The following is a 13,038-nucleotide window of genomic DNA, read 5'->3' on the forward strand; positions in this document are numbered from 1 at the left end:
GCTGGAGCTTAGCATGGGGTAGGTGAGAGAGTAAATGTATGTCTGAACAAAATTTAGCACAAAAAATGAGAAAACTTTAGAATTATAAAAGCAAATATCACACTTATCAGAAAGAAGCTGCTTATTACGTCCACTACTAACCACGTTCAGTGACTTGCTGGTTCAGACACCAGAGAATATTACCTAATATGATTTCCTACTGGTGACTAACACAAACCCCAAAGTTTTAGGATATGGGCATACTTATTACCATTAGATATTCTGAGAGAAAATGAAGGGAAATTTTCAGGTAAAAACATATCTGGAAAGAAGTTTGCCTGTGGGCAGAGTATCCTTTCATCTAAAGAAAATGAGACCACTTACTTAGGTTTTTCTTAATGCAGAACAAGAACCAAACTGAAGGGAACACAGGGGTCACACTGTTCATTTGAGCAAGGACATTTTCCCCCCCCTTTGAGAATAAGCAGCCCGTGCAAAGAAACAGGCTCAAAGTTTTAAACAAATTTTATCTAGTCAGTATTGGTAAAAGAGAATCTCCTTTCCCCCCATACATAATAAAAGTGATATCTGGAAAGTGCATTTTTTTGCAATACCTTTCCAAAAGGAAGCATCACTGAGTAAATTAAATTGCTGGGCATGTGGACCAGGGAAAACAAAATAGTGTTCTAAAAATTTGACTGATTTCTATCATAATAAAAGACAAGACTGGAAATTGAAGAAAACTCCTGAGAAGTATTTACAGCAATAACTAACACAGTTCTTGACATGCAAGTGCTGCGGAACAGATTGTTGTGTAGAGGAAGTATCACCAGCAACAAGCATATACCATAAACCAAGAGAAAACCCACAAAATGTCATGTTATTTCATTGTTTAATTGAAAGGCCAAGAATTCTACATTGAGAGGTACATTCTGTATAAGGAGGTTTTGCCCACAGGTGAATAATATGACTCCTTAACTAGTTGGCTAATTGGGAATTTCTGGAAAACCTCACTCAGGATAAATGGATGGTATGAAAGCTAGATATCTAGTGACCTTTTCAGGTGTATAAATAATGCATGCTTCATATTTTCATTTGCCTTTGTGTTTCTTCCTTCTGGAGAACTAAAAGGTGACAGAAATATCACCATCTCAAAGCTGAATCTTTAGCAAATTCTTCTTCTTTTTTTTTGCATAGTTCCTGCCTAGGAACCCTCATAAGGCATTTGATATTTCCTCTTATTTTGTCAGTTACCAGCCCCTCACACCTTCACTTTCTCCTTCACCCAGTGCTATTTATGGTATCATTTTACTTTTTTTCTTGGCTTCCAAACTCTTGAATCCTTGGAAAGAAGTGCTACTCATGGTATGCAACTGTGGGCAGTCCGCAGCTGACTGTCTTAAGTCCAAAGCAGCTTAAACAGCCAGTGTTCTCCCTGAGGGAGTAAGTCTTTCACTCATTCCTTACTATGCTGAGTGGATTATACAGTGGGATGGTGAAGTGGAAGTAAAGTTTTAAGTAAGATAGGAAAGGAAAGAGTCTTTCAGCTGCTCTCCTGAGTGCCTGTGTCCTGGCAGATAAAGACATCCCTCTGCAACTGTGCTTACTGCATTTCTCATATTACGTTGGATTAAAGCAGTGCCATAGAGTTTTTCTACAGGGAATTTGGCATGTCAACTAGAGTATATTAAGTAGTAAATGGCTGTGTATAAACAACCGAGCAGTGTAGTTCTAGAGTTGGGGACCAATGGGATAAATCTTTGTGGCAAGGTGCAAGTTATGTATCTTCTGTCTTGTGTTCTAAGTGGAGACCCTAAATGTGGGGACAAATAGCAATTTGTTGCCAGTCAGTAGGAGCTGTAGAGGATCTGTGTAACAACCAGCTGTGGTGGGTTAGCCTTGCCTAACAGCTGAACTCCCACCTAGCCACTCGCTCGCTTCTCCCCTCAGAGGGAGAAAATAGGAAGAACAGGAATGAGAAAGCTTGTGGGTCGAGATAAAGACAGGCATGTTAATTACTAATTACTGTTGTGGACAAAGCAAACTCAGGGAAAATTAACTGATAAAAATGTAATTGCTAATTTGGATAGTGGGAAACAGAAAGACGAACATTAACACTTTCCCCCACCCCTTTCCCAAGCTCAAGTTCACTCCTTCACTCCAGTCTCTAGCAGTTATGGTTGGTACATGGTGGTTCCTCTCCACTGCTCTGTTCTCCTCACACTTTTTGCCTGCTCTGGCATGGGTCCTCCGCAGGCTGCAGGGCGATCTCTTCTCCGGCACGGTGTGCCTCCTCTTCCTCCTCCTCTTCCAACCTTGGTGCTCCCTCCGCTGCTTCTCTCTCTCTTTCTTCCCTCCTCCTCTCTCTCTGTGGCAGTGTCTGCCCTTCCTCACACACGCATTCCCCGAGGCACCGCCATCTTGGCTGCGGGCCTCAGCCGTGCCCTGTGGATGGAACCGGCTGGAACCAGCCGTGTCTGGCACGGGGCAGCCCCGGCGTCTCCTCACAGAGGTCCCCTCCAGCCCCCCACCAGCACCTGGGCACCTACACCGAGTACACTGGCACAGTTAATCACCAAAATAGCTTCTTACACAGACTTTCTGACCTTCCCTTGGAAATCGTGTCAGCAACCGGAGCAACAGAAATGAGCCGTTCAGAAAAGCTCTCTTTGGAAGGTTTTAAAATGGACAAAATCAGACTCCAGCGGTGGTGTGGGTAGAAATGTGAACCACTGAACATGGGCTGAGGGCTGCGGACGGGGCCTATGGGCTGTATTAGCGAGAGCAGGCAGCTCTGGGGTGGGCAACCTACTCTTGGCCGAGCAGTGAAAAATTGATCTCATTGGGCTTGGTCAAGTCCTGATTTTCAGAGTTGCTGGAAATTTACTGTTCCTGTTGACTTCAGCAAGATTTTAGCATTTCAGAGAAAGGTGTGTTTTTGAGGAGAAGGGATTAGAAATACCGATCTACCTGCACAGCCAAACCGCCGAGCAACAAACCTCCCACATGGGAAGGGTCACCAAACTCCATGGGGCAAAAGACTCTTGAAGCCCAATGCAGAGCTGTGGAACTGCAGCCGTGCTGTCTTCAGGCTGTAGTCCAGTTCATGCACCAGCTCACCTGTTTTAGCAATTGCTGATACAGGCGAGGTATATTTTCTATGGTGGTGGTGGTGAAATCTCACTGTTTTTACTCTCATTTTCTTGGTGGTAATTTTCCTAATTTTCTGGACTACAGACTAGTCATTGGAGATTGCAGGTTTGTCTGTATTGGTTGTGCAGTTGTATTTTAAATAACCACTTTGATGAACATATGTGATTTTGGTACAGACAAAGTCCTACCTTGAATGACTGCAGCAACCACTTAGGTTTTTGTATGTCAGAGTATAATCCTCAAAGTGTGTAAAAACACTAGCTAAGATAAGCATTGCAAAAAGCTCATTAGGAATAAATATAATGCTGAATGATTCACTTTTCTAGCCTAATTGTAAGCAATGCCGCATCTTTATATTCAGAAGATCTGTATATGCTTAACAGGGATAGAAAACTTACATGTGTAAACCCTTGTCCTCCACTTTTGGATTCACAGGAAAACATATCACAGCCACTGGGAGCAAGGTTTATATTTTTTATTTTCCAAAATGGATAACAATCAGCATATGATTTTGCAATATTTCAGGCTAATTTGAGTAAAACCCATGCAATTCAAGTATTTTTTTCAAAGTTTCCAGGTGAATTTAAAGAGAAAAATGCTTGCCACTTTGAGAGTGTACCTGTTTCTCCTGTTCTTCAAGGCAGTGACTAAGATTAGGAAACAACAATAAATGACTGATTTTATATCACTTACTCAATGATATTGTTTATTTTTCCAAAGCTTTCAGACATCTAATTGAAACACTATGGAAATGAGATCTGGAACATATTCTCGTCACCTCCCAACTCAAATGGGAAGAAAGGATTAAGGCTAACTGTAATGAAAAAATGTATTCTGCCAAAAGAAGCTGAAAAAAATAACAGCTTATAGTATATTAGAATTTTGTCCTGATTATTGGAATTAGATAGGGTCTTGAATTAAATAGCTGATTTTTCAGAAAGTTATAATCTCATTTTAAGACAGTTTTCACAGTAAAAATCTAGGGCAAAATCACAAACTGGGAAGGAAAAGAAGTCACTGGAAATATAAAAAGGCCCACTGAAAGAAAATTAAAGATTGTCATTTTACTATGAAATATTCTCTGTTTGTAGCTCTTTCTCCTGAGCAGATTTCACAGGTGACTGTGGAGGCATTCACCATGAACACTTTTATCTGCAGCGTGCTCCTTTGTGGGAAGAGCTACCCCTAGGGCAGAACCTGTTCCTACCTCTTTCCAGAAACCACTGTCTAGACTGCTTTTTGCAATGACGGTTTTTGCAGCACAGGACCTGTGCAATATGAAAGCGCATTAAGACCAAGAACCCAGTTCATGTAAGGCCATGACCAGTAATCAGAGATTACCAACCTGACCCAGCAGTGTAACAGCAAATATTTCTGAATTGCATTAACCTGTCAAAGACTCAGTTGTCCAAAACTCATGTGAGTAAATTATTTGCTTAAGGTAAGAATGGATCAGCATGGAGAGGGGATAGGGAAGGGGCTGATGTTATCTTGAACTCTGCTAAAAATAAAAAAGCAGTATATAGTTACTGGTGTGATCAGACTTTACAAGTAGCCAGGTTGTACGAAGAGCATCATGTTGCTTCACCAGATAACTATATAACTAGAGATCACTGCTGTACATTTCACAGATTAAATGAAAAAATATAGTAAGGAGATACAAACAAATAGCAGCTTGCAAAAACATGATTATTTACATTGCCAGACGTACAGACAATTGAGATGCCAGTTTTCAGTCATGTGCCTTCACATGGATCAAATGCCATCCCATCTCTTTCTTAAGGCAACAAATCCATTATTCCTACAGAAATGCACAAAAGAAGGTTGAGGATTGGCATATCTACTTCCATTTCTCATCTATGAGCTATCAACAGCAGTGTGCTGTGAGGAAGTCCTTTTGTTTCATCTAGTAAAATCAGCTACCTGGATTATTTCATATGCTCCTGTTTGGGTTTTCTTGTGTGTTTGTTTGTTTGTTTGTTGTGTTCACCGATCTGAAATTGCACCAAACTGGCGTGCTTACCTATTGGAAATTTGGGCTGCCTTAGTTGCATAAGTGGCATCTCACATCATAGCTTTTCATCTGACTTATGGTAATGGCAAATGATTGGCTGGCATATTCTCCATTTACATGGTCTTCACTGCAAGTCAATCTGATTTACCCGCAGAAGAAAAGTAGAAGTACTAAAATTATTTCACTTGTTTCTTAGGACATTCATGTTGGTAAACCACTGGTTTTCCTCACCTTTGCCATGTTGCTTCACTTTTTCTGCTCACTTTGGGCTTTAGAAAGTGAAGAGTTTGTATTTCACGAACAGGCAGGGCAAACAGACCATGCTTTCACTACTTCAAGTTAAATAGAAGTATTCATCATTAACATGACTTGTGGAGGCAACTTACTGATAGTATATTGAGCTGCTCCGAATAAGTGTGAGCTTCAGGCTACACTGGTCAATGAGACATAAAAATAGCACCAGTCACAGAGCACATTTTCATGACTTAGTGAGGCTTTTTCCTGTCAGCAATTTGATTGAACGTTAAGAAGAAATGATTTAGGATCGCAGGTAGTTTTGCAATCTTGCTGATATAAGAGCTACATTCAACCTCTCACTCCCTAGATAAGATTAAATGGAAAACAGACTCACTTCAATGCTGAGCAGGTAGGTAAAGAAAAACAAGAAGAGCAAAAGAGGCAGGAAAACACACACACACACACACTCACACACACAACCAGGTCAATGCTTTGTTAGCATTGCAGCCTTTCCACGAGAAATGGGGCACTTTTACATTTCTACCTTTCTCAAACAGGGTTCATTACTGCTTGTTTTTCCTCTGCCCCATGGAAACTTTTTCCAGGTACATGTGTCCAAGTGGATCACATTCTTGCAATGACAAGTACCACTGTAACTACTGTGGACCTCAGCAGAAAGATAAAGTGCAACATGTGAGCGATCTCAGGACTCAGTCTCTCTACTGCCCTGGTTTCCTTGTCTTTTTCTTGGAAGTCTTTGAATGAGTCTTTTCTTCCTTGTTTGAAGGGGGATTAGTGGGAAACTGCAGTCCAAATCCATTAGGTCCATTTAGGAAGACACATTGAAAGTAGCGGACAGGAGCTAGGAAAACAAGGAAGAGATGGTTAATGTTTATGGCTTCCAAACTGGGGCCATGAGTCCATTCCATGTTCTTTCAGAAAACATCTGTATAATTTCATTCCCATTATGTGAGTTATAACAGCACAAATCCCTAGTGTGATCACAAGCCAGGTCCCACATATCAACAAGATTTTAGTCAAAAGGCTCAATGAGACATCTTTATAGCACAAGATGAGACATTATTGACAATTTCACACTTAAATCCATTATTCCTCTAGTGTTAGAGTCCTACTTCTCCCAGAATATTTGCATTTTGGGACAGCTGAATGGAAACCCCCAAAATTCACACATATATTTTCTGATTTTATATTTCACAGCCACTTTCAGATACATTGAGGAGTTCCAGAAGGACTCACATCTAATAGTGATAATGACATATTTTATTAGCCTTCAAGCAAATTAAGCAAATAAAGGGATCATAAATGACGGTACCTCTTTCCTAGTCTTTCACAATCAGGGAGGTTTTCTCCCTTTTGATTTTTGAGCTCTAGCCTGTGTAGTCACAATTCTTCCTATTATGTTTTAAAAGCTTTCAAGTACACATACTTTACCACAGATGGAATTGATCTAATTTATTCCAAAAGCTGAGTTTTTCACTCTGAGATTAAGGAAGGTTGACAAGATTTTAAAAGATAACTATTAGCCAGTTACGTGTTTGGGAAAATGATTGGAGGAATGTTGGCATCTGAAACAAGTTAGTTTTCATGCAATTGATTTTCTGATGACTTTTTCTTTCTTCTGCTGTTCATTCCATATTAAAAAAAAAGAGCTGTTCCCTGTGACTGTTCTAAACTGAGATGGACTCTAGGGATCCCTGCGTTATAAACTGAGGTGCAGGGTTTATTTATTGACTACCATGTCACAGTAAATGGTGGAACACAGAAAGGTGTGTTGGAAATGCTGGTGTATTTGATCCAGTTATACTATCCTTTGTCGTCGTCTTCCCTGACTTGCACAAAGGTTACATCTTTGTTATCTATAAAGCACGCTTGAAAATGGAGTTGGAAATCAGATCCTTCTGCAAATGACTTAACTGCTTTTCCACTAAATCTAAGAATGGAAACAAATTTTTTCCCCCAAATTTTCAGTATTTCTGATGTTCCTCTGTCAGATGAATCTGAGATTTCTTTGCAAAACAGAGAAAGCAACTCCCATGACTAGAGCTCACAGCCCAAACGTGACAGACCAAGGTTCCCCTGCGAGGCCTGGCAAGCCACGAACCAGTTGCACGGTGTGGATATGCTACGTCCTCTACCATTGGCCATTTTACAAAGACACTTGGCCAAGACCAGAAAGTTTCTGGGATATGTTATTTTTTCAACGGATAAACTTACTCCATCCTTGAACTAAAGTAATTGTTGTGAGTAAAATTAGCTAAAAGTAGTACATTGCCACAAAACCCGCTGTGATTGAAAACAATGTTCTCCTATCAAGTTACTTTGTCAGAGATTTCTCAATCAGATCTTCTTTAAAAAAACCCCAAACAAACACACAATTCCCTAAAATTTAATCCCAGTGGGTGCCAGTTTGATAAAGAGAAATACCTTACAGGATGAAAGCTGCCAATTAAAACCTCACCTTTCACTGTTTATGTAGAAATTATTTCTGTATATTCCTCTTAAGGATATAAAGATGAAAATAAAAAAGTCAATAACTCTCTCTTCTTTATGAAGAAGGCAAGTAGGGCATCATGCACTTTCTAGCCCAAATAAATACTAATAAATAGTTTACTTAACAGTAAAAAAAAATTATGATACCCCCTGTATTTTACATGCTATCAGAATGCAAAAATTTAGCTCTTTTTCTTTACATGCATTCACAAAGTCCTGATATGTACTAGCTTATGCAGCCACACTTACGAGCATTTTAAACATGGTTATACATTGTAATTATAGCATGCCTGACACCACAGCATTTTCCAGAGGTGTTATCTGATCATAATTTTAAAATCACTAGTAGCGGTGGCCACTGCAATCATTTCACTTGAAAATCTGACTTACAGTCTATTGTTAAAAGACACTAAATTCACAGAGGGAAAGGGAAAGGTCAAACTTTCAGATTTTTGCAACTTAGCCAAAAGCCACAAACTGATTACAAGGGCTGTAAGGCTAAATCTGAAAAATTGGCACAGAAAATAAGTATTTTGAAAAAAAATAAAAAAATCTAAAAGGTATGTGTATTTGGAATGTGTAATGCTGAAGATCATGCTTGATTCTGTTATTTCTGAGATACCTGTAGTGTTTGTGAAGTAAGCCCTATTGTTTGGCTGATATGTACTTAAGTTTAGGGCAACATTTTGATGTCACATTCAAATGTTCATATAGCCTATTACTTATCATCTGTCTTCAGAAAATACCAGGAAAATGTAGGATAAGGAAGAAACTCAGGAGAGATAGGGATGGTAGTAATGACTTTTATTAAGTTTGCCTGGTACTTCCTTTCATAAGACTCTAATTCCAGTAACTTAATTTGTTACCATATTTAACTATCTGTGGTGAAACTTTCAGTGTTGAAATTAGTGGCAGGCTGAGTTTGGCTTTTGGCGAAGAACACCAAAAGAGCAACGTAGGTATATTTAAAAAAAAACACAAAACAAAACAGCTAGGGGAAAAAAAAAAAAAGGTTTTCTTTCCTTGGTATAAAAAAATCTTTTCTTTAAAAAGTGTCAGTATCCTAGGGGGCTAGAGGGGCAATGTTGAGGGTAGAAGACATCTGACTTTTGTGTCAAGGGTGATGAGACTGAGATGGGAAGCCATGAAGGAGACTGACTGCTCAAGCAAAAAAAAAGTGGTCTGCTGTCTTAGGAGACCAACACTAATCTAGTAAAGTGCCTGGGCCAGGTGATACTTGGGGTGACTGGAAGGAAAAATAGGTGATGTACAACTTGACCAAAGAGCTTGAGGAGAAAAATGGACATAGCTGTGTCAAGAGACTGTAGCCAAGGAACTGGAAAGTGTTAGGTGAACCTCATGGTAGGAAGGTTGACAAGGGCTGGAGATTATCACAGATATTAAAAAACAAAGAATAGGAGTTACTTTCTGGACAAACAGAGAGTGGGAAAGCCTGAAGAGTGGAAGTAAGATAGGATGAACACTCAAAACAGGACAGGGAAAAGAACAAGGGGACTAGAAAGGCAGGGTATGTACAAGAATTTTTAAGAAAAGGAGGAAAAAATAATTACACTTCTTCCAGGAGAAGTGTGTAAGGGGTATGAGGCTCAAAACCCTCTGAATATTGCAGCATACTGTCTTCCAAACCCCGTATTTTTTACAATCGCTCTGCTGTCGACCAGCAGTCAAAACCACCGGTAAAGTACTTTATCCCTCTTCAGTGCTCACACATTTTGAGGATGACATCCTAATGCTGTTGAGAATTTTTCCTTTAGTTCAAATGACAGAAGCCCTTGTTAAGGGTCCAGCCCTTAGGGTCTGCAGGGGCTGTAATGTCAGGCTCTGGACCAGCACGTATGGGTGTCAGGGCCAAAAGCTGCTTCCACACTTACACTGACCAAGTCTCCTCTTCCCTATGGGATGAGTAAGGCAGTAAGAGGAATTAACCTGCAGGAGGTTTCCCCTAGCCTCTGAGGCACAGGCAAGGTGGCAGCCAATGAGAAATTTAGCTGTAACAACTTTTCATTGGAGAAAAACCTTCTGAAAAAAGGGAAAGATACAGATTCTGCTTACCAAAAAAAAATTAAAAAAGATCAAAGTCCGGAAAAGAATTAATAACTCCTTTTCGACTGTTTCATCTTGAGGAAGGATATACTAAAAAAAGCAAGTACTTTTTTCATCAATACTAAACAGATTATAGTAGAGGATTTAAAATATCCGAATATCCAAAAGCAACTTTATAAATAAAAAGTGATATCTGAAACAAAAATTTGGAAGCTCCACCTTGTGATTTTCAAAACTTTTAGATGAAACTTTTCTCAAATTCTTTGGAAAATATACAAATATTTCTGAAAAAATTGTTTTAATTTTTAACTGGAATGTCACTGGAATGAATCTGAAATGTTTCATTCTGAAATGAAAAGTCCGCATTTTCTTCAATTTTTTTGTGGGGGGTAGACAAACTAAAGCACAATGTTTCACGGATTTATCCTAATATTAAAGCAATGTTTATACATGAGTAAATTAAGCAGATTCACTTGCTAAAAGATTGAACTGTTTTGATACGTTGTATGGTATGTGGGATCTATATGCGAGATCTTATACTCTGTTATCAGAGTATAAGATTTAGTAAGCAAGGTGTTATGCTTCCAAATGTAGGTACAGAAGGAGAGCATTTTCAGGTTTTGGATGATAGTCCATACCTTCTTTGTAGATTGCTTCATATTAATTCTCTGAGTACCAAACTATTCAAATTTCATCAGCATGCCTTGCTGGGATGGATCTTTTATATTTTACCTAATCAAGCAACCAGAGCTTTGAAGGACAATATTGCAAATGTTTGTGGTTTAGGTTTTTTTGTTTGTTTCATATTGTCTGGTAAGCATCTCATATATTGTCTTTCTTCTTTATGGCTGATGAGATTCACACTTTCTGTGAACTGAATGGTCTGTCTTTAGCATATTCTAACTTGTTAAGCAGGACAAAGTCAGCTGCCAGTATAGTAAGTCTATGCAAGAGGAAATGGTTACAGATTAAAGCTTTTTGCTATGTGCTTTTTCACTATTTCCCTTTCATGTTGCCCTTCTGAGGCTGCTTTATCTAGAAAACCTCAGCTGCAAAACACGCAGATAAGGACTTCTTTCGAAAAATGCCAACATCTTTGGAACTGTGTCTGTATCAGAGCCTGCAACAGTGTTATGATACAAGCCATAGAGAACAATTTGAATTTTGGCATGCAAATAAGACTACAAATGCATCCCATTCTGCCTTTGTAATTCCCACGTTCAATGTGAATACAGAATGTGGCTTTTAAACTGAAGAGGGTTCTCACTTTGAATATATTGTCTCATATCTTCGGGGCGAATGCTACCAAAAAAAGATGAACAGTAGGAGCAAAACATGTGGTTTAACACTAGATGTCTTTTGTCAGCTTAGCTGAGGCAAAAAAAGACTTATATCTGGCCTTATGCTTTTGTTTAGGATGTAGCTTATGAGAATTCATATAATTACTTCAATTTCTCTTATGAGTACTACTGAGGAAAAAAAAAAAGAAGGCTGGGAAAGTATAAAAATGTTTTTTTAACAAATTCTAACTAATGCTGTTATATAAGGACATTTGATACCTGAGATGAATTCATTTCTGAAAGGCTGGAGGAGGGTGTATTTTCTTCTTTGTTTTTCACTTTGTGAAAGGATCAGGTACTTTTTGTCGTCACAAAAAAAGGAGAAATCTTTTAAATGATTTTTGATCTTTTAAAATGATTTTTGCCTGGATGGAAATCAGTTTGGAGTGAGAACAGCCAAGATGAGTTCCAGAAAGCAGAGAAACAAACAAAACCTCCATGATTCAAGGTTTGTGTGAAGCTGTTTAGGGCTAGTCAAGAGGAAATGCTAACTACCTTCCATAGATAGCAAATAATTTGTACAAATATTCCATGGAGCTTATGTGTCCTTTTGATCTCTAAGTGACCTGCATCTCACACAGAGGGTTGGTTTCAAGAAATGTGAGGAATATTGCAAGGGGACTCTCCTGATGCTTTCAATTCTTCAGCAGAAAGGAGGAAACCAGCCTGTTGAGGTCCCTCTGGATGGCAACACAGCCCTCCGTGTACCAGCTGTTTCCCCCAGTATTGCATCATCTGCAAACTTGCTGGGAGTACTCTGCTCCATCATCCAGATCGTTAATGAAGATGATAAATGGAACCAATATTGACCCCTGAGTTACCGTGCTAGTTGCTGGCCTCCAACTAGACGTCCTGCCACTGATCACCACCTCCTGGGCCTGGCAGTTTAGACAGTTTTCAATCCACTTCACTCTCTGCTCATCCAGCCCACACTTCATCAGCTTCTCTGAGACGATCCTATGGGGCACAGTGCCAAAAGCCTTACTGATGTCAAGGTAGACAATATCCACTGCTCTCCCCTGGTCTACCAAGCCAGTCATTTCATCACAGAAGGTCATCAGGTTGGTCAAGAATGACTTTCCCTTTGTGAATCCATGCTGACTATTCCTGATCAACTTCTTGTCCTTCATGTGTCTGGCAATGGTTTCCAGGATTAGCTGCTCCATCACCTTCCCAGGGACTGAGGTGAGGCTGACCAGCCTGTAGTTCCCTGCATCCTTCTTCTTGCTCTTTCTGAAGTCACAGCAACATTTACTTTCTGCCCGTCCTCAGGTACCTCTCCCAGTTGCCATGATCGTTCAAAGATTATTAATTTTGCTTTGAGGATCTAGTTTAACATTTAAAGAGCTAGAATGGAAATTGCATACTATTCATTGTTAATTGTTCTCGTTAAGCCTATTGAATGGAAGAGGTAACAGGTAAAAGACAACTAGCTGACACAAGTCCCAGTAAGGGATGAGACACTGGAGAACAAATAGAATCCCAAAGCCATGAGATTGTTGGAATAGTTAAACAGTGATTTTAGATACTGTTCCATTTCCACATATTCTCATACGGCAACGATACCAGCAGAATTGACTTGGCTGAGAACCAGCAGACAGGCTCACAGAAGTCCAAATACATCCCAGAATCAGATCTAACTTTCAAAGCATGCACATCTAGCATATCCCCTACAGATACTATTAAGGTATCATCCACAAGTCCTTTACCATCCCAAATAGATTGATTACTGTGTCACAT

General features: G+C 39.4%; 1 protein-coding gene across 1 annotated transcript in view; it reads right to left on the reverse strand.

Annotated features, from left to right (window-relative positions):
- Window positions 1-3,611: 3,611 nt before the first annotated feature.
- Window positions 3,612-13,038, reverse strand: part of TRDN (triadin) — a 236,153-nt gene continuing 226,726 nt past the window's right edge. The window contains exon 36 of the mRNA XM_049818154.1: window positions 3,612-6,245. Within this exon, the coding sequence (XP_049674111.1) occupies window positions 6,103-6,245 (143 nt within the window). The 3' untranslated portion in view covers window positions 3,612-6,102. The remainder of the gene's footprint in view (window positions 6,246-13,038) is intronic.

Source organism: Accipiter gentilis, chromosome 15, assembly GCF_929443795.1.
Source record: "Accipiter gentilis chromosome 15, bAccGen1.1, whole genome shotgun sequence".
Taxonomy (NCBI): Eukaryota; Metazoa; Chordata; class Aves; order Accipitriformes; family Accipitridae; genus Astur; species Astur gentilis.